This window comes from Spermophilus citellus, assembly GCF_964194105.1.
Source record: "Spermophilus citellus genome assembly, chromosome: 1".
NCBI classification, from domain to species: domain Eukaryota; kingdom Metazoa; phylum Chordata; class Mammalia; order Rodentia; family Sciuridae; genus Spermophilus; species Spermophilus citellus.
Window position 1 is genome coordinate 150,315,060 of NC_138182.1, and position 23,429 is coordinate 150,338,488.

At 36.3% G+C, this 23,429-nt stretch overlaps 1 protein-coding gene across 1 annotated transcript; it reads left to right on the forward strand.

The window, feature by feature from the left end:
* LOC308641033 (olfactory receptor 2Y1B-like) lies at positions 1 to 22,647 on the forward strand (the record flags this gene model as incomplete). The annotated part of the gene is made up of 2 exons (XM_081279168.1): positions 1 to 145; positions 21,699 to 22,647. Exon 2 carries the CDS (start codon positions 21,709 to 21,711, stop codon positions 22,645 to 22,647), a length of 939 nt encoding a protein of 312 aa, XP_081135294.1. The 5' UTR covers positions 1 to 145; positions 21,699 to 21,708.
* Positions 22,648 to 23,429: the final 782 nt, after the last annotated feature.

Below are 23,429 nucleotides of genomic sequence, written 5' to 3' on the forward strand. Positions count from 1 at the left end.
TTAAGAAAGACAGTTCCTAAGCCAACATGGTGGAGATTTGGGCCTTCCATGAAAAATTGGTGTTTCTTGTGTCAAAAATCCAAACAAGACCATTTGAAAATATGTCAGAAAGTAAAAGAGAAAACAAGTAATCAACAGAAGCCTGGTATGTACTCAATATAAAACATTTTTTCCTAATTAGCTGATTCTTCTCCATGCCACGTCTATTCAACTGGAAGATCCATTATCAATGGATCAAAGGCTGGATCAATGATAATAATGAATTTGGAGGCTATCCTTGAGGTCTTGAAGGAAAAAATAAATAGTGAATTAATGATAATAAAGTATTTCACATGTAGCTTAATCAATATTCCAAAGCTTTTTATTGAATGACTGCACAGTAGAGGGCAAACAGCCTTAGTGTGCATATCCATTCACAGGCACAAGGTCTCTATTCTAGTGTCTAAGTATTTGATCCATTTTGAATTGAGTTTCATGCTGGGTGAGAGATAGGGGTTTAATTTAGTTTTGCTACATATGGATTTCTAGTTTTCCCAGCACTATTTGTTGAAGACAATATGTTTTTGGAGACTTTGTCTAGTATGAGATAACTGCATGTGGGTTTTTATCGTGTCTTATATTCTGTATCATTGGTGTTGTGTCTGTTTTATTGCCAATGCCATGCTGTTTTTGTTACTATTGCTTTGTAGTATAGTTAAAGTTCTGGTATTAAGATGCCTCCTGCTTCACTTTGCTTGCTAAGAATTGCTTTGGCTATTCTGGGTCTCCTATTTTTCCAAATGAATTTCATGATTGCTTTTTCTATTTCTGTATGATTGGTAATAGCATACAATTCATTCAATTATCCTTCCTCACCCCCTCCTCCCTCCCCTCCCTTCACTCCCCTCCACCTAATTCAAAGTACCTTGATTAAGCCAAGTAATTCAATTTAATCACTGATATGATTCTACATCATGTACAACTAAAATGTCATTGAGATTTTAATTGGAATTGCATTAAATCTGTATAAAACTTTTGGTAGTATGACCATTTTGACAATATTAATTCTGCCTATCCAAGAGCATAGGAGATCTTTCCATGTTTTACGGTCTTCTTCAATTTCTTTCTCTAGTTTTCTGTAGTTTTCATTGTATATGTCTTTCACCTCTTTTGTTATATTGATTCCCAAGTATTTTTTTAGGCTACTGTGAATCAATAATGCAAAGAGAAAGCCTACATAATGGGAAAAAATCTTTACCAGATGCACCTCAGTGAATAGGCTAAAGAACTGAACAGACATGTCAGAGAAGAAGAAATATAATTGACCAACAAAAATATAAAAAACTGCTCAATATCTCTAGCAATTAGACAAATGCAAATCAAAACTACTCCAAGATTTTCTCTCACTCCAGTCAGAATACAGGCAATAACAAATGTTGGTGAGGATATGGGGGAAAAGGTACACTCATACATTGCCAGTAGGATTGCAAATTGGTGCAACCACTATGGGAACCACTATTTGACCCGGCTATCCTACTCCTCAGTTTATAACAAAGGAACTTAAAATCAGCATACTACAGTGATGCAGCCACATCAATGTTTATAGCAGCTCAATTCACAAACTATGGAATCAACCTAAGTGCCCTTTGATAAATGAATGAATAAAGTAACTGTGGTATATATACACAATGGAATATTACTTAGCCTTAAAGAAGAGTGAAATTATGACGTTTGCAGGTAAATGGATGTAGCTGGAGAATATCATGCTAAGCAAAATAAGCCAATCCCCCAAAACCAAAGAGCGAATGTTTTCTCTGCTATCCGTATGCTAATTCACAATAATGGGGTTAGTTAGGGAAGACTAGAGGTACTTCAGATTAGGCAGAGGGGAGTGAAGAGGGGGTGCTGGGGATAGGAAGGATAATAGAATGAATTGGACACTTTACCCTATGTGCATATTTGACTACATGATTCTACATCATGTACAAATAAAAGAACGAGAAGTTATACTCCATTTATGTATGATGTGTCAAAATGCATTCTACTGTCATGTATAGCTAATTAGAACAAATTAAAAAATGTTCTGGCAATCTGTCATGTGATTATATTTCTCAATATTGAATGGTAGACTTAAAATGGTTAAGATGGTAAGATTGTACTATACGTATATGAATACAATTAGGAAAAAAACTTTAAAATAAGTTACATTCAGAATGCCAATAATAATCATGTAGAAAAAAATTAACCTCCAGGGGGGACAATTAACAAAACATTCTGAAGAGCATGAGCATGAAAAGATGATTATGAAGTGTGAATGTCTAGAGCATTCGGGTCCCTGGGTAAGGGTCGAGAAATAACCAGGACACAGGGGATGCAGAGCAAAGGCAGCAGTTGCGACTGCATGCTGAGATTTATTTGCAAGTTCCTTTTATATTCTTCTTCTAACAAAGCAAGCAATTCTTCAATAACACTTTACCCACATTGCCCAAATACCATGCCTCAGCGGGTACACAGAGCTAAATTCAGATCGTTCCTATTCATTTGATAAGTACCCTCCCAAAGTTCTTTGTAGACATTATCTAATTATCTGAGGATGCATTTGTTTCTTTAGAATGTACCTTTCCCAGGACAAGTATGCAGGAAGCTTCCTCCTCCTAGCCAAACCATGCAGAACTTGTGACTTGCGATAAGGGGAAGAGAACTTTTTCTCCTCCTAACCGAGGTTTGCCTCAGCTGACGTAAATCACAACCACAGCTCTTGCAAACTGTCAGGCCTGAGGGAGCTAAACTCTGCACACTCAAACCCCAACAATGAAGATCTGCATATTCACATTTGGAAGAATCTATATTGTTCGAAATCCATATATTCCTTGCCACTAATTCTTTGCTATTAATATAATAATGCTTTAAAATATTATTGATATTACCTTTCTATCTTTATGTTCTCTGAGTAAGAACAAGAGAATTTGAACTTACCACCCTCCTTGCAATTATTTCATGTGATATCGTTCTCTTGTTAGACTGGGGACGTCCTTGTAGACAGAGATAACATTTTCTTCTTTTATTTCAGAAAAATAGAAGGCACTGAATAAATGTTTGTATTCCTACAAGACTAACTACCACTGAATCAATGTCTACCACACACCAGGCAGGTTAGGCCACATTAACATAATATTATAGATGGGGAAACTGGGACTGAGGCATGTTGAGAAACCTTTTCCAAGGTCACAAAGATTGTACTGGCAGAGCTACTTGCCCCATCTTACTGTGATATCTTAATTGATATACACAACCTTTAATGCTACTTTTCATTCCTTATGACATTTAGAATGGTGTTAAATTGCTCAATAAGTAATTGTGGTATAAACTGATAGATAAATGCATTATATTTTTAAATTTGTAGTGCATAATATCAAGTTATGAAGAAAGGCATTGAGTGTAGTATGTGAGAAAGAAATATAAAAATGCATCACTTTTTCATAAAGGAAATAAATAGTTGTTAGCAGAAATCAGAACATGAGCATTAGATAAAGATTCCAGAGAAGGAAGATATTTGAATTGTGATAAATATTTTAGCTTCAAGTGAGACATGAAATTTGGTTTAATTGAAGGGCTGGTAGGACTGGGGTCAAATTTGGGGAAAGGCTATACTGTCCATGAGCAAGGGAGAAGGGGTGTTCTGAGCACACTGGATACATCAGTTTGGTTTGGGCAGAGTGTGAGGCTAGGGAGAACTGAGGACTGCAAGACAGATCTTGAGCCAGTCAGTTGGTTTTAATTGCCACATTGGGACTCAGAGGTCTCCAAGCTCTCTTAGTTATCAGTTCTGTCTCCACTGCTCTTAAAGAGATTGTGGCAGTATCCCCAGGGGAGAATTGGTGTGCTCAGCCTTAGAGTCAGAAGGTGATCTGGCAATACACCAGCTTCTTCCTGTTTTCATCTGGTTAGGGTGACTGAATCAGAGTACAGTGGGAAAATGCTTCAGCCTCCTGTTGAGGGTTGAGGGCAGGAACCATACAGAAGCATGACTTCTGCAGAACAAGACTTCAGTACAAGCCTTCCACCCGACAGATGAAGTCAGGATCAAAAAGGAAACTGTCTTCCCCAGACATCTCTGAGTGCTACCAGTGTTAAACAGGTCCCACGTTATCTTGAAGGCAATAGAATCAAGGAAGGTAAATGTAGCAATTTTTTTTAAATAAAACTCTGAGTGAGAACTGACTTCACAAAACTCTCTTCACTCTGGCTTCACAAAACTCAATTCCTATGATGCCATTATATGTAAAGTGACTTTTAGAACCAGGGGACCCAGAACAGAGTCATGATCAAACTTATTGCTGATAAATCAAAGGAGGTTTCTTGGAGGAGTGGATGCCTCCTGGAAGAACTTGAGAAAAATCCATCATATTTGGTGACAATGTTCTGTGTGGGGAGTTAGAATTACAAAGCAATTTGTTAGTTCATCCTTTGAATATCAATTAAGCTGTCTTTGACTCCAAAGGTAGTTTTCTGGTCCTACACTATAAGACATCAGTGCATTGCTATGAAAAACTTTAAAAGAGTCTTGAAGATCACCCTTAATATTTGGGGGATGGGATGGAAATTGTGTGATTTCTAATGTGAGATGATGGGGTATTTTGAGGGATTAATTGAGTCTATACAAGTGCAGACTGTGATGAACAATAGGGAGGATACTCTTGTGCTTCATTAGGTTTGGTAGTGAGTTCAATCCTCTATAAACTAACTAATAAGAGAGTTGTTTAAGATGAGAATAAGAAAAGGAAAAATTCAATTCAAATTTAAGGATAGATCTTCGGACAAGGAAGGATATTAGTAAGGAGTTTGAGGAACATCTTCCTCTCAGATACATGGTTAAATTTTCTGATTTTACTGTGGTTCATTATTATCCAGACAGTGTCATTAAATTAAAGGAATGTTATGAACAATGTAGTGTATGACTTTTTTTTTTATCTCAAGAAGTTTATTTTTGGCTGCGGATGTAGCTCAGAGGTAAATTCTTGCTTAGCTTGTGGGAGGCCATGGGTTTGATTGCCAGCGCTGCTAAAAAGAAAAAAAAAGTTTATTATTTAAAGAGATATGTGTAGACACAGATCACTTTTAAACACTTAAGAGATGGCTGCTCTAAAATCAGGAGTCCTTAGGGATCTTTATATCAGGTTGTCATTTCCCTCTTTTACTGGAATAACAGATTTGGTAAGGAAATGCTCATTTTGCAATTATCACCTTCATTTAAGGAATATGGAATCCAGTAAAGTTTGCATAGCTTGGTTATTTCCTTCAGAATATAGAATACTGTCAATTGAAAGGAGAATTGGGTCTATTCTGTGGGCTCCTTTAATGAGACCTTTCCCACATTTTCCAACTATATGCACTGTGATAATTTGCCTGAGGCCTAATGGCACCCATTCCCTGAGCCATTTTGACCAACGGTGGACTTGCCTTCTTAGGTCTCAAACCCTTGTGGGTTATGAGATAGAGGGCTAGGAATATTGTGTGGGATCTACACAGACTCCCAAACGTGAGGTCCATCTGAGACGTAATGCGTAACTTTTCTTGAAGATAAAAAGATTCCCAGGGAGTTCATGAGTAAGAAGAGCTTTTCTTTCCATGATTACCAGATGTGGGATTGAGGCAGACCCCAGCAGTGAGCCCAGAGAAGTGTGGCGAAAATCTCTACAAGGGACTGGAAGACACTCATCACTGTAGGGTCTGGTTTCTTAGTGTCAGATAAGTGCCTAAAGTAGGAGGGTAAGGTAGACTGTGCTGAACACAGGGAGTCACAGGGAGAAGGTTAGTGGGACACTTCATTTGGGAATTGTGTTTCTGGATATCAGACCATACTTTATCAGGCCCCTAGGATTTGAGAAAGAAGGGCACATCAACCAAGCAAGTTGCTTGCAATCAAGCAGGCAGGTGCTGAGTTTTTGGTTCGAAAAATTCAATATTATGGAGCAGGGATAGAAAAAATTTAACTTAGAGTGTACATAATGTGGTGCCCCTGTTCTTGCACACTAGTTTCTGGATTAAAAAGTACTAGATTCCAATGACAAAAAAACTACCTCCATAGCTCACTTTCTAAATAAGAGTCAAACTATTGCAAGATGACATGCCTTTCTTTATTTTTAAAATTTTTCTTTTTAGTTACAAACAACACCAGGATACAACCTGACATTATCACAAAAGCATGAAACACAATCTACTCCAATTCAATCCCCAGCACTTTCCTCCCACCCCACTCTCCTCTGCCTCTCTCCACTCTACCAATCCCTCTTCAATCTATTTACAGTTTACTTTAAAACAAATTAGTGTCCTATGGATATACCCAATGGATGGATATATATATATATATATATATATATATATATATGTATATATATATATATATATATATATACACATACATACACACACACACACATATTTGAATGATTTGGTTAATTCACTTTGTCTTCTGTTTTTTATTTCTTACTTCATTTGCAAGAATAAATTTTATCATGTATATTTAAAGTATAAATCATGATTCTATGGGATACTATATATTGTTTCACATAATTTCTCACATTTTTTCTTTGTTTTTGTGAGAAGAACAGCTAAAATTTGTTATTTTAGTACAAATCCCAAGTAATATACAAATATATTACACCTAGTTTTCACATTGTTATTAGATGTATAGACTTTTTCATCCCAAATATCTTCTATTTAGTATCCTTTGACTTATATTCCTCATTTCCTTACCCACCTCATTATCAGCAACCTTGTTTTTTACTATCTCTATGTATCTGACTTATTTTTCTTTCACCTTGCCCACTTAATGAGACCACACAGTTTTTGTTATTTTCCTTACATAATGTCACCCAGTTCCATCCATGTTATAGTAAATGTCAGGCTATTCTTGTCTTTTAAATTGTTCTTGTGCATGCACAAGATATAAGACTAATGATATAAGACTAATTTCATTTCTTTGCCTGAAGAAATTTATTTAACCCAGGACAATTTATGAAAGACACTATCCTTTCCTTATTGTGTTCTATTAGTGCACTGGTGAAAAGTTAAACAGATATGTTAGGATTTATATCTGGATCATATCTTCTGCTTCACTGGTTGATGTGTCATGTGTCGTGTGTGTGTGTGTGTGTGTGTGTGTGTGTGTGTGTGTGTACCATACTGTTTTGGTTACTTTTGTTTTGTAAAAAAAATTAAATCAGGAAATGCAATACCACAACTTTAAAAAATTTTTCAGAATTACTTTGGCTATATGGGATTGTATTTAGCTATTAAGTTGGCAAGTTTTATGTTCTCCATTGTCCAACTGAGGTTTTGAAGCTAAGTTCAATTCTTTCAGTTCAAATATATTATTATTTTATTAACTAAAATGACCATTTATATTTTGATTGTTCAGGTATCATCATATTAAAGTTCTCTTTTGGATTATGGATTCTATTGCTGATCACTTTTTCCTCTTTTACTTTCTGACATATTTTCAAATGGTCTTGTTTGGATTTTTGCCACAAGAAATGCTAGCCTTTCATGGAAGGCAAATTTTCATGTCTATTCCTCTTCCATAATCTATAAAAAAGTGTTATTTGTCATCCTGTGGATTTCTTAAAAGAAATAAATATTTTTTATGAAATTTACAGGGAGAGTCAAATGCTATACATGACAAAATTTCTTTAATAGCTCTTATGTGTAATGAATTAATATAACATTAATTTATCATATCTTGAGTATCATAAATGAAGATGCTAATATTTATTTTATATTCAATTAGTTCTGTACCACTGAGGAACGCTCAGCTGAGAAAGGAAAAGACATGTAAAAAGATTTCAGTGAGTGGACAAGTACTAGAGAGAAACTATGCAAAGAGGGCTGGGTGAGAAAAGAAAGAACAGCTCTTTCTGTGCAGGTGAAGTATAGGATTTATCAGATGAAGATGTGGGCAACTGGCATTCTAGGCATGATGACTCACTATAAAGAACATATTTGTTGCTAATTTTTTTTCCCTAAAGAGATGGATCAACAGTCTACTGAGTCTTTTCTGATCAAAGGCAGCTGGTCATGAACAAATTTTCCAGGATTGGTGCACTGACTATATTTATTGAGTTGAAAAGCCTATTTACACCCAGAGGTCAAACTTATGATATCAGTGTGATAAGTCCTGGATTAAAATCTGCAAGAAGTTACCAATAGATCCAGGAGAGGAAAAAAAAGGAGAAAAACAATAATAATGTTGCATTTTTATACATTAGGTATTTAAAAGCTAATTTTAAATTTGTTCTAATCTCAATGCAAAGTGGAAAGAAAGTGTCACCTCTACTTTCAGACAAGGAAGCATAAGATCCACAGTATTGAGTGACCTGACCTGTCACAGAACACACAGGCAGCAGGGCTACGGTCAAAGAAAGATGACAACATTCCTAATCCAGTGATTTACAGTTTTAATAGGAAAAAAATAAGAAGACAGCATAGAACTGAGCTGAATAGAAAACAGGGAAACACATCATTTTGGAGTATTTAGGGAATATTGTGAATAATTTTTTCATCCATGTTCTTCATAGGGGGCATTGAATTGTCTTCCATTATTTATGCAGGCACACGGCTATGGATGATATTTCCATACTTGCATACAGCATGTATTGATCAAATCCAACAACCTTCCTCCTACTTCAACTCCACACCTTTTCCAATATCCAGTAGTCACTATTCTACTTTAAGGTTGACTCTTTTAGCTTCCATAATGAGAGAGAACATGCAGTATTTATTTGCTTTCCATTTGGCTTACTTCACTTAAGTATAATGCCTCCTGCTTCACTTTTCTTGCTAAGGATTGCTTTGGCTTTTCTGGGTCTCTTACTTTTCCAAATGAATTTCATGATTGCTTTTTCTAATTCTATGAAGAATGTAATTGGGACTGTAATAGGAATTGCATTGAATCTGTATAATAGTTTTGGTAGTATGGCCATTTTGATGATATTAATTTTGCCTATCCAAGATTATTGGAAATCTTTCCATCTTCTGAGGTCTTCTTCAATTTATTTCTGGTGGCTCTGGCTATAGTTTCAATTTCTCTCTGATTGCTCTGGCTAGAGATTTAAGGACTATGCTAAATAGAAGTGGAGACTGGGGACATCCCTATCTTGTTCCAGTTTTTAGAGGTAATGCTTCCAATTTTTCTCCATTTAGAATTCTGTTGACTTTGGGCTTAACATAGATACCTTTTATAATGTTGGGTTATGTTTTTACTATCCCTAGTTTTTCTAATGTTCTAAACATGAGGAGGCACTGTGTTTTGTCAAATGCTTTTTCTGCATCTATTGAGATGGTCATATGATTCTTATCTTTAAGTTGATTTATGTGATGTATTATGTTTATTGATATCCATATGTTGAACCAACCTTGCATCCCTGGGATGAACCCCACTGAATAATGCTATATTCCTTTAAATATGTTTTTGTATGTAATTTGTCAGAGTTTGGGGGGGGAATTTTTGCATCTATGTTCATCAGGGATATTGGTCTGAGGTTTTCTTCCCTTGATGTGTCTTTGTCTGGTTTTTGTATCAGGGTGATATTAGCCTCATAGAATGAGTTTGGAAGTGTTCAATTCTTTTCTATTTCATGGAATAATTTGAGGAGTATTGGTGTTAATTCTTCTTTGAAGGTCTTGTAGAATTTGGCTGAGAATCCATCTTGCCCTGGGCTTTTCTTGATTAATAGGCTTTTGGTGGTGTCTGCTATTTCATTACTTGAAATTGATCTGTTTAAATTTAGTAAGTCCTCTTGGTTCAGTTTTGGTAGATCATGTGTCTCTAGAGATTTGTCAGTGTCTTCAAGATTTTCTATTTTATTTGAGTATAAATCTTCAAAATAGTTTCTAATTATCTTCTGTATTTCAGTAGTGTCTGTCATGATATTTCCTTTCCATCACAAATGTTAGTAATTTGAGTTTTCTTTCTCTCTTTGTTAGTATAGCTAAGGGTTTATCCATTTTATTTTTCAAAGAACCAACTTTTTGTTTTGTAAATTTTTTGAATTGTTTCTTTTGTTTCAATGTCATTGATTTCAGCTCTGAATTTAATTATTTCCTGTCTTCTCCTGCTTTTGGTGTTGATTTGTTCTTCTTTTTCTATGGCTTTGAGATGTAATATTAGGTCATTTATTTATTGACTTTTTATTATTTTAATGAATGAGGTCAATGCAATGAACTTTCCTCTTATCACTGGCTTTCATAGTGTCCCAGAGATTTTGATATGTTGTATCGGTGTTTTCATTATCTCTTAGTACTTTTTTATTTCCTCCCTGATTCCTACTACTATCCATTCATCGTTCAATAGTATGTTATTTAGTCTCCAGGTGAAGTGCTTTTTAATTTTATCATTGATTACTAGTTTTACTCTATAATGATATGAAAGAATACAGGGTAGTGTGTGTGTGTGTGTGTGTGTGTGTGTGTGTGTGTGTGTGTGTGTATTTGCTGAGAGTCACTTTGTGGCATAAAATTTGGTCTATTTTAGAGAAGGATCCATGTGCTGCTGAGAAAAAGTGTATTCACTCATGGATAGATGAAATACTCTATATATGTTCATTAATTCTAAATTATTGATTGCATTATTTAGTTTTATAGTTTCTTTGTTTAGCTTTTGTTTGAAAGATCTATCCAGTAGTGACAGAGGAGTGTTAAAGTCACCCAGAATTATTGTGTTGTAATCTATTTGATTCTTGAAATTGAGAAGAGTTTGTTTAATGTACATAGATGTTCCATTGTTTGGAGCATATATATTTAAGATTGTTATGTCTTGTTGACAGTATAAAAAGCCCTTCTTTGTCCCTTCTGATTAACTTTGGCTTGAAGTCCACTTTATCTGATGTGTGGATTGAAACCTCTGCTTGTTTATGCAATCCATGTGAGTGTTATGTTTTTTTCCACCCTTTTACCTTAAGTCTGTGGATGTCTTTTCCTAAGAGGTAAGTCTCTTGAAGATAGAATATTGTTGGATCTTTTTAAAAAATCCAATCTACCAGTCTATGTCTTTTGATTAATGAGGTTAGGCCATTAACATTCAGGTTATTATTGAGATATGATTGTTATTCCTGGTCATTTGGGTTTATTTTTGCATTTTAACTTGACTTGGTTTCACCTTTGATTGATTTCTCTTTGGTGTGGTCCTCCCTTTGGTAGTTTTTTTTTCATTTCCTCCTCATGTATAACAGTTTTGGTAGTATGGCCATTTTGACAATATTAATTTTGCCTATCCAAGATTATTAGAAATCTTTCCATCTTCTAAGGTCTTCTTCAATTTCCTTCTGGTGGCTCTGGCTATAGTTTCAATTTCTCTCTGATTGAACATTGCTGAGAATGTTCTATAGTGCAGGCTTTCTAGTTGTGAATTCTTTTAACTTTTGTTTATCATGGGAGGTTTGAATTTCATCTTCAAATCTGAAGCTTAGTTTAGCTGGATATAAAATTCTTGGTTGGCATCCATTTTCTTTCAAAGCTAGATATATATTATTCCAGGACCTCCTGGTGTTGAGGGTCTGGATTGAGAAAACAGCTGAGATCTGAATTGGTTTTCTCCATATATAATTTAACTTTTTTCTCTTGCAAACTTTAAAATTCTATCCTTATTCTGTGTGTTGGTCATTATCATTATAATGTGGCTTGCTTTGGGCCTGCTGTAAAATTTTGTACTTTTGGGATTTTGTAAGACTCTCATAATTGATTTTCTATTTTATTCTTTAGATTTGGGAAATTTTCTAATATTATGTCATTGAGAAGATTGTGCATTCCTTTTATTTTTCCACAGCTTTGTGTATTCTGATAAATCTTAAATTTGGTCTTCATGTTATTCCATGTTTCTTGGAAGTTCTGTTCATTGTTAACTAACCATCATGTATTTTATTTTCAAGAGTATATATTTTATCTTCATTTCCTGAGGTTCTGTCTTCCAAGTGGTCTAGTCTTGGTGTCACTTTTCATTGAATTTTTAATTTGGTTTATATTTCCTTCAATTTTGAGGACTTCTGCTTGGTTCCTTTTTATAATCTCTGCCTCTTTGTTGAAGTGATCTTTCACTTCCTGTATTTTCTCTATGATACCATTCTTTATTTCAAAGATCAGTTTAACTGTGTACCTTCTAAACTCCTTCTCTGACATTTCTTCTACTATGTTGTCTATGGATTCTATTGTTGGAATAACTTCATTTTTTGAGGTGCTTTGTTTCCTTGTCTTTTCATATTGTTTGTATGTCTTCCTACCTAGTGATATGAAGCTAAGGCAGTACAGTTTCTACCCTGTAGTCTTGTAGTGTTTCTGAAGGCTTCCAGTACCTCACCTTTAAGGGAGAGACCAATATGAACAGCACTCAATGCAAAAAATATACAGCCTTAAACAAAATAGCTCCAATAGGTTTTGTAATAAACAGAAATTATGTGTTCAATTATTATCTACAATATGAACAGTAAGTTTGCTAAAAGAGTTTACTATTTTAAATGCTGGACAAATGGGAACAGTAGTGTAAGATGTGATGTTTATGAGGGAGGAGAGAAGACATACAAATTTATAGTAAGAGTGAAGGAAGAATTAATAGAGGTTGGCTGTTAGCATGAGAGAAGTGAGAAAGAGAATCCAGGGAGACATATAAGTGAGTGAAAAAATATATACAAAATTTGAAAAATAATAATAAAAAAAGACTACACAACAAAAACCTAATATACTACTTAGACATCCCATGCCTCAATAAATTGATGCATAAAAATGTTTGGATTCAAAGGTGGTAAAGATGTAAGGGAGAGAAAAATAAAATAATAAAAATAATAATAAGGGCCAGGATTGTGGCTCAGTGGTAGAGCACTTGCCTAGCAAGCGTGAGGCACTGGGTTCAATCCCCAGCACCACATAAAAAAATAAAATAAAGGTATTGTGTCCATCTACAACTAAATTTAAAAAAATAATAATAAAAATTTAAAAAGAAAAGTTTCAATGGAAAATTGAACAATTGCTTCCATTGTCTTTCAAAAATTTTTCTCAGCTGCCTTTCTCCACAGATGGGTGGGATTGTCTAAATTTTGATGGTAGCTCCAGTCTGGTGGGTGCTGGACTGGTTGGCTGGGTGAGCTGATAGCAAGATACCCTCACATCTTCTTCCAGTCTCCCCACCCATTGTATCTGGCCCCTTCCTTCCCTGTGCACATCAGGACTCACTGAGCTGGAGAGAGCCGAGTTCTCTCTAGTTTCTCCAACCTGTGCTCCCTCTGGGGAACTGCCCCCCATCTTTATCTTTCCACAGGCTAGCCAGGCCCAGACTGGCCCACTCAGACCTAGCTGCAATCTGACAGATTTGGGCTTTAGATTGCCCGGGCTCTGCCTTGCTGCAGTCCCAAGATCTCAATGCTGTTCCAACTTGCAGAGACACCACTAGGGATGTGCTCACACAAAGGAGCAACCCTGCAAAGAGGCAGCCAGATGGCAACACATTCACCAGGAAGATCTCAGTGCAGGTACCCTGACAATATACTCCAGACCCTGGCAGGTGACCTCAAACTGAGTCGGTTACACTCCAAGATGGCAGAGGTGGCAGCAGCAAACCTGCAGGCCCCTTGTTCTTGGACTCCCTGGCTCTGGCCAGTGTCCCAAGATGGTGGTAGCTGTGTGTAACCAAGCCTGAATGTGCCCTGACAATGAACTTCCAGGCAAAAATAGGCAGCAGGCAGCAGGTGATCCATGGGCAAACAGTGGGCGGTTGGCTGGTGGAAGTCAGGAGATGGGCAATGGGCAATCAAAAGGTGGGCAAGTGGGCAAATGATGGCCTTTGGGCAGCAGTCAGAGAGCAATCTCTCCAGATGGATTTGCTGTGCTCCCACAGGGCTGACGAGTGAGGTCCTGGACAAAGATCCACACTGCATCAAAGTAGAGGCCACTGAGGATTGGGGAGGAAACTGTGAAAAAAGATAGTCCACACAGCTTAGCTGACACCAGTCAGGATCTGCGCAAATCTTTAGCAGCTTGACCTCTGGCTCTGGACAGTATTGCAGGCAATCTACACAGAGTCTACACAGAGAGCCTCGGATACTGCTCTGTGACCTTCACTGAACAATCTCAAAGATTCATTTTTTGAGAAGACACAACCATAGGAAAAGGACTGTTATTAAACATACATGGACACAAACACATGTGTGTGAGTGCAAGTGTGCTCACACACATACATACATATTCCCCATAAAGTAAAAACTAAGCTAGATATTAGGAGGTGTTTTAATTGTGCCTAATCAATGGAAGATTAATATGCACAAAATAAAATTGATCTTACAAGTCTTGTTGAAAAGCAAAAATATACCAATAAAATAGAAAAATACATGTTTAGATAATTTCAGAAGAAAATTGGGCAACATATAATGTGAAAAAATGCTCACCCTCACTCATAATCAATGACAAGCAAATTAAAATTGTCAATGAGGTACAATTACATACTTATCACATTAGTAAACATTTAAAGCTTTTTTGTGTGTTTTATTTTGTTAGGACAGAGAAGAGACAAATTCTAGCAATTCTAAGTTTCTTTCAATGTTGAAGATACTTTGTATTTTTGGACTCAGATTTGACTGTGATAAATCATTTAGAAAAAACTCTTGTCCACAGACACAAGAGCAGGGTATAAAAATGCTCATTGCCATATTGTTTGAAGTGGCCAAATATTTGAAACAGCATATAGATTATTCATTAAATATGTGACTAAAGGGTGGTATATTAATGCCATGATTCTATGTAGCAATTAAAATGAATGAACCCCTCAACCCCCACCAAGTAGAAAACCATCTGAGGAAGCCAGTGACAGTCATTTTCACTTATGACCCATTTCTTCATATTTATCCTATGGTTATAAATATATAGTAGAATGTGGGAAAGATTTTTATATCAGAATCAAAGGGATTTTGTTTTAATTATGGATTTCCCATTTTAGTAATTTCTTGGTCACAGCGAGTTTGTTAAATTATTCTGTTTTTGGTCTACAGGTTTCCAAGGACTTTCTGTTATCTATAAATGATGAAAACAGTTGCGACACCTTCTCAGGGTTCATCTTGGACAATAAAAGGAAGTTTTCCATTGGGTTTAGAGGGATCACAACACATAAAAATAAATTTGTATTAATGGTTATAGTCTATGAGTTCCATTTGACCAATGTCTTTATTAGCAATATATTTTTAAATGCAAATTTTATGAAAAGTATAAAGGTATGAAATAAAGGTTTTAGTGAAAGCATGAAGTGTTATTTTTTCCTGTTAAAATCCCAATCAGTAAATGGGCTAAGGAACTGAACAGACACTCCACAGAAAAAGAAATAGAATCAATCAACAAAAATATGGAAAACTTTTTAACATCTCTAGCAATTAGAGAAATATAAATCAAACTACTCTAAAATTCATCTCACTCTCTTCATAAAGGCAATTATCAAGAATACAAGCAATAATACATGTTGGTGAGGATGTGGGGAAAAAGGCACACTCATACATTGCTGGTGGGACTGAAAATTGGTGCACCCACTCTGGAAAGTAGTATGGAGATTCCTCAGAAAACTGGGAATGGAACCACAATTTGACCCAGCTATCCCAACCTTGGTTTATACCCAAAGGACTTAAAATCAGCATACTGCTGTGACATAGCTGCATCAATATTTATAACAGCTCAACTCACAGTAGCTAAGCTACGGAACCAAACAAGCTGCCCTTTAACAGATGAATGGATAAAGAAAATGTGGTAATATAAACAGTGTAATATTACCCAGCCTTAAAGAAGATTGAAATGATGACATTTGCAGGTAAATGGATGGAATTGGAGAATATCATGCTAAGCAAAGTAAGCCAATCCCCCAAATCCAAAGGCCGAATGTTCTTTCTGATTAGTGAATACTGATCCATATTGGGGGAGGGCATGGGAAAAATAGAGGAACTTTGATTGGGCAAAGGGGAGGGGGAGAAGGAAGGGCATATGAGGGCAGGCAAGATGGTAGAATGTGATGCACATTATTACCCTAGGTACATGTATGACTGCACATACGGTGTGATGCTACATCATGTACAACCAGAGAAATGAAAAGTTATGCTGAAATTGTGTACAAGGAATCAAAATGCCTTCTGTTGCCATATATACTTAGTTAAAATAAATAACTTAAATTTAAAAAAAGAAATTACATTAGTTCTTACCTAAAGTTGAGGGTGGGAAGGGCAAGAGACTGTGAATGGGCATGACTTATCATTTTGGGTTAATGGAAATATTAAAAAATGATGGATGCACAGTTCCAGGAATGTAGTAAAAATAATTGAATTTCATATTTTAAATGTGTGAACTGTATAATGGGTGGATTGTCTCTTCATAAAGATATTGAAAGTCATATGTGCTACTTACAAGGAAAAGAAAACTATCATTGTGTGAAGAAAATTCCATCTCTCCCCACTCGTTTTCTATATTCAACATCTTTTATCTAATAGGCAGCACAGTAAAAGCATTCCCATACTTTTCTTTGTTTATATAGCCACACATTTGCATGCATGTAGTTCCTCCATTAATTACAGAAATAAGACAGTGCTATCCATGCTCCCAGAGTAAAGGTGGACACTATTGCTACTTTGATTTCAAATATTTAAGGTGATGTAGGTCTCTCATTGGCTGTGGACTTTTGTGGAACCAGAGTTTGCATTTTCTATGTTTATTTCAGGCAAAGAGTAAGCACAAAATAAGTACTTGTACTACTCTAACCCTAATTACCACGGAGTAAATGTCTACCACACACCAGGCACCTCACATACATTGTGCTATTAATTCATAAACACTGTTACAGAATATGCCACATTAACGTCATCTTTATGATGAGAAAACTGAAGCTCAAGCCTATCAGGAAAACTCTTCAAAGTCATAAAGCTAGTAATAGCAGAGCCATTTCCCTGTATCAAATTATGATGTTTTTAAAGCACATAGAAAATTTTGAATCTAAATAAGATTTTTATTTATCAGAGCATTTGGCATAATGTTAATTTCTCAATAAGGAATTGTTGTTTGAGCTAATAAATGAATTCATTTTATTTAAAAATTTGTTGTGGATAAAAGCAGGATATAAAGAAATAAGAAATATTAATACATAGTATAGTGTATGAGAGAAATATATAACTTCAAATTTTTGATCAAGGAAGTAAATATTTAGTTGCTAGATAAAATGAGAACATGAGCATTAGATGCAGATATAAGGGAAGAAATACATTTGGATTGTGGTGACCATGGTGGCTCCAAGTGAGACATAGAATTTGGTCTGATTGAAGGTCTGATAGGATGAGGGTCAAAGTAAAAAAGAAAGTGGGAGAAATCCAAGACTTCAGAGTCCCATGAGCAAGGGAGAAGTTGTGTTCTGGGGACAGTAGATACATCAGTTTGGTTTGGGCAGAATGTGATGAAGGGAGCAAACTGAGAATTGCAAGGCAGATCTTGAGCCAGTAAGTTGATTTTAATTGCCATGTAGGGACCCAGAAGTCTCCAAGGTTGTCCTTGGTAAACAATTCTTTCTCCAATGCTTTTAAGGAGGACTTCCAATTCCCCAGGGCAGAAGTGATATACTTAGCTTTAGAGTCAGGAGGTGGTTTGATATTGCACCAGCTCCTTCCTGGAATGTGTGTGTTAGAGTGTGCCCAGGGGTCGGGAGGATTCTCTTAAACCTATTATTTATGAGTATCAGCAGACTCCCCTGTTGGAGGAGAACACCATACGTAATTATGATTTCTCCAGGACAATAGCTCTGATCCACACTCTTTACTTTAAAGATAAAGTCAGGAAAAAGGGGGTAAGTGTCCCTTTCAGCCATCTCCAGATGTTACCAGTCCTCAATGGATCTCACGAGGCCTTTGGAAACAATTGAATTGAAGCAGGTTAAATCATCAGTTTTCTTTCCTGGAACTGCCTGGATGGGCTACTTTGGCTTCACAATTAATCCAAAACTAGAAAATTTTCTATAGGTAACTAGCAATGGGTTCCATTAGGTTGATTCCCTAGCTTGAGTATATAGAAATGTTAAATTCGCACAAGATATATTTTATCACTGATAGTCTTTCTTTCTTTATCACTTTCTATTCATCCACCTACTCATCTATACTCAGTATGTCAAAAAAATAATCTTACCTGTTTCTCTTTCTCTCCAATTACCTAAACTTAGTGTAAACACATATTCTTTAAATGTAAAATGTGAGGATTAGCTTAAAACCATTTGAAATCCTTTTCAGTACACAAGTACTGTTATGCCAAGGTTTTCATATGGAAAGTAAATAGTAGATATCAGAGCCAGGTGACAAAGGATAAAGGCATGGTCAGAGGAGTTTTTTGTTTGTTTGTTAATTTTCATAAATCAAGAAAGACTTCTTGGAGAAATAAACAACAGGAAGGAATACATCCCAGATGGAGACAATGTTCTGTGTTGGGAGTCAAAGTTAAAATGAAGAATTTGTTAATTTCAGACTTTAGATGTGAACCAAAATGACTGAACTCCAATTGTAGTTTTCTGGTCTTATACTAGAAAATGTTGGTGGGGTATTATTATTGGACATTTGATAGAGGGATCTTGTGCATCACCCTGAGGACTTGTGTGAAATATTGGATATTGTTTGATTTCTTATGTAAGACAATGTACCTGGGTAAGAGGATGATGGAGTTTGCAGAAGAGTAGACTACAACTGACAATGCACAGAATGTTTTGGTGACTTCCTAGATTTGATAATGAGTTCAGTCTTCCACAAACTAATAAGAGTACCACACGTGAGACATATTGGGGGAAGTGAAATTCAGTTCAGATTTAAGGATGGATGATCTTGCAATAAAGGTAATTAAAAAGAGACATTGGAACTTCCTCCCTTTGCTCAGAGCATTAAATTTTCTAGCCGGAATATGGCTCCATTATGAAAAGCCAATATTGTAAAATTGGCAGACTCTTATGAAGAATAGAGTATTGCATATTGTCTAAAAAGATTGTAAACATGATTTCTGACCTCAAAACTTTATTATTTAAATAGATTATGCACACAGACCTTTTCATACATGAATATATACACACAGACACATAGACATGAATTTTAGTAATCAGTGATCACTGATTGCTAAATTGCTAATAATATAAATCATCATGCTTTTCTTTAGAATCCTCTTTTTTAATCCAAAAAAATCAACTTAAAACACCTGTTTTAAGGATGTTTTCAGATGACTTATTGACTTCATTGTCCTTAAATTCCATATATTTTATCAAATTTTTAATCCAAATCCACTGTCAAGAACTGGAAATTACTCAAAATTCTGTTTGGCCAGTATAGAGTGTTAGGTATTATGCTTTTATTTAAATGTGAAATTGTAGGATAATTTGCCTACATATGTATGGCATAAAAATAAGAGTCATTAGATACAAGTTATCTCAGCATAATATCACTTCATTCTTTTACTGGAATGATAGGTTTGGGAAATATGAGAGGAAATGGAAATTTTGAAGCTGTTACCTTCACTTGAGGAACATGGAATGAAGCAAAGCTTGCATATCATAATGCTTTTCCTCAATATTTGGAGGATTGCTATTTATTTTGTGTGCCCCCTCACCCACTCATCTGCATGTCCTGGGACTCTCCTGATGAAGGCTCTATGCTGTCTAATCCCTAAGGCATTTGACCAGGGTCAAACCCTACCTACCTCAGTTATGAGATGTAGGACTAGCGATAATATGTTCGAATTTTTTTTGAGTTCATATGAGTAATAATTTTCACCTGCTCTTGAAAGATGGAAGGGACTCCCAGGAGTTGTGCAGATAAGAAGAATTTTTCTCCTCCCATGACTTCTGAATGTGGGAATGAAGCAGACCTGTGGAGACAGGAATACAGTGGTGAATTAATTAACCAGGCCTGGTTTCATGGAAATGAAAGATTACTGATGGACACATGGACACTGCCAAGTGGTTAAAATGTACAAAGCACACTCTTTGTAGCTTGAGAATATAGAAAACAATTTAATTACAATCAGAAACCTGTGAAACATGTTAATTTCTCTACAACTAAGTAAATTGATGCACAAAAACAGATTTTTTTTTTAGTAAAATTTTCACTGGTCAGTGATAGAATTGTCCTAAAAGGATCTGACCATGGACTTCTATGGTTATTTCACTTTACCTCAGTGCTCAGGGTGGAAAAAGGAAAAAGAAAAAGACAAGACAAAAACAACTTTGGAGTGTTGGTTAAGTGAACCACATATTAACACTTTATTATTATAGTTCACATTTTCTTCATTTTTCCATAAAGATATCAAGGGAAACAACCAAATTCTTATTAGAATCTTGTTCTAGTGTTGATGCATTGATGATGATCTTTCAGTTTGGTAGAATTTGTAAAAAGAGAAATAAATTAATCTGGCAAGATTGTTTGTATTGAGTACATGCTAAATGTATTTTGATCACTGTTTTCTCTTTTGTGCTTCCTGACACACTTTCTTAGAATATTTTTGGATTTTTTTTTAATCACAAGTAATATCAACCTTTCACAGCAACTTCTTATGCCTATCCTACTTATCAGAGTTTATTAATGTGGATTAGCAGCTAATAAGCAAGTTTCAGAGAGGAAATGAATTTCTCTTGAGATTTGAAGGAAGAGTCAAATGTTTCACTCAATAAAATTATTTAAAATAAACAAGAACAAGAGTAACATTAATTTAGAATTTCTCATATGCCAGAAGAGAAGACACCAATATTTTTTAAACTCACTCTGTTCTCTACCACCCAGGAGCTCACAGTATGGAAAGGGCGAAAAACATGTACAAGACTTTCAGTAGGTATGACAAGTGCTAAAGAGAAACTCTACAAAGAAGATTGACCTAGAGAGGAGAAAATAACTCTTCCTAGGGAGTTAAGGGATGTATTTATCAATTGCACAAAAAGGCAGAAAATATTCCGGGCATGATAACTCATCTTGAGGAACATATTTTGTTGCAAATTATTTTTTCCCTTAAAGGAAAACACATATGTGACTTGCAGGTGGTCACCAACAGGGCTTCCATGATTGGTGTGGTGACAATATTCATGAGCAGAAGAAAGCAGATAAGCACCCAGGAGTTAAACTTGTGATCTCAGCCTGGATCTAGTTCTAGATCTTAACCTATTGAAACACTCTACCTAATAGGTCAAGAAGAGAAGCAAAGTAAAATAGAATAATAATGCCACTTTTTACACATTTGCATTTTAAAAGTAGTGCTTACATTATTAGCTGCTAATCCACATTAATAAACTCTGATAAGTAGGATAGGCATAAGAAGTTGCTGTGAAAAGTTGATATTACTTGTGATTAAAAAAATCAAAAAAGATTATAAGAAAGTATGTCAGGTTAGGTCCTCATCTCACTGCTGTGAGGGAGGCAATACATCATCTCTACTTTCAGACCAAGAGGCATCATATCCATCATATCCTGGCTAAAGTCTGGTCACAGATAGGCAATAGCGCTGTGGTTCAAACACAGATGACATCAATCATAATATAGTGATTTGGAGTCTAAAGAAAAGAGTCAGAATAGAAGACTGAACAGAAGTGAATCGAATAGCAAGGTATAAAATAAAAATATGGTTTTGGATGTATTTAGTTGTTATTGTGAAATGTTTTAATGCAAGTTTCTCATAGGATCCATTGAATTTTTCTTTTGCTGTTTGTGCAGGAGCGAGGCTATGGGAAGTTTCAATGTCAGTTTTGGAGAGGGATTCATTTTGGTGGGCTTCTCAGATTGGCCTCAACTGGAACTCATCCTTTTTGTTTTTATTTCAATTTTCTACTCCCTAACTCTCATTGGCAACACCACCATCATCGCTCTCTCTCGACTGGACCCTCGACTGCACACACCCATGTACTTCTTCCTCTGCCACCTCTCCTTCCTGGACCTCTGCTATACCACCAGCACTGTGCCCCAGCTGCTGATCAATCTCTCCAGACTTGACAGGACCATCACCTATGGAGGGTGTGTGGCCCAGCTCTTCATTGTCCTCGCCCTGGGTTCCATTGAGAGTATGCTCTTGGTGGTGATGGCCTTTGACCGCTATGCTGCTGTGTGTCGTCCACTCCACTACACAACCATTATGCACCCCCTTCTCTGCCTGACTCTGGCTATTGCTGCCTGGATGGGAGGCCTCATGAACTCTCTGATTCAGACAAGCCTCATGATGGCCATGCCTCTCTGTGGCCTCCATTACCTGAACCACTTCTTCTGTGAGATGCCTGTATTTTTGAAGCTGGCTTGTGAGGACACAGAAGGCACAGAGGCCAAGATGTTTGTGGCCCGTGCCATAATCTTGGTCTTTCCCGCAGCACTGATTGTTGGCTCCTATGCACACATTGCTCAGGCAGTGCTGAGGATCAAGTCAATGGCTGGGCGCAGAAAGGCTTTTGGGACATGTGGGTCTCACCTCCTGGTGGTTTCTCTTTTTTATGGGTCAACTATTTACACATACCTCCAACCCACAGGCAGCTACTCTGAGAGTGAAGGAAAGTTTGTTGCCCTTTTTTATACTATAATTACCCCCATGCTCAATCCTTTGATCTATACCCTAAGAAACAAGGATGTGAAGGGGGCTTTGAAAAAGATAGCAGGAAGAGGCAGAAACTCAGGGTAGAAGAGGAAAGGGACATCAATACAATTTTGTATGGTAGCTCTTCAATTATAAAACCCAACCTGTTCTTGCAAGGCAGTTGGTTAGTAGAAAGGCCTTAGGGTTTTGGTTTCTTCTGCGTTTGGAAGTGGGAAGAGAAAACATATTGAGATGCTTGCTAGTTCCGGGTCTATGATCAATGTGCAAAAGGGACTAAGCATTTGTATTATAATGCTTGGGAAGTGGATGCCTTGTATCCACTTGTGGGTAGTGGAGATAGGTTCTTAACAAGTCTGAGAGTCAAAGTAAAATTAATTCAGAACTCCAATACCTTCCCAGCATCATGCTATATAGATCACACTGTAACCAAAGGCAAAGGACTTGGATTGAGGCCTACTCTTCTAATTAATTGTTACCCTGGACATGTCCCTTTACATCTAGGGGCCTGTTTTTAAGGTCTTTTGAAGTGGCTAGCCTTCTATAATACTTGTAGCAAGTAAGAAGATAATGATCAGAGGTAGTTCATGAAGCATACAAAATGTCACTTACTACTCAAAGAAAAAGGCAAGATCACTGGGAGGCATTATGTAAAAGGAGAAATCAGTGTCTCATTGGATGCACCTCCAGTCTCAGAAATGCTGCTCAGTGTCATAGACAACACATTTTCATGAAAGAGAAGAGAGTAGAAAAGAAATGGGCATAAGAAAAATGAGCCAAGAGGAAGTTAAATAGAAAAGAATAAATTAGAGCATCACAAATCAAGAAGAAAAAGAGAATGGAGGGGGTGCCGAGAGAGAGAGAGAGAG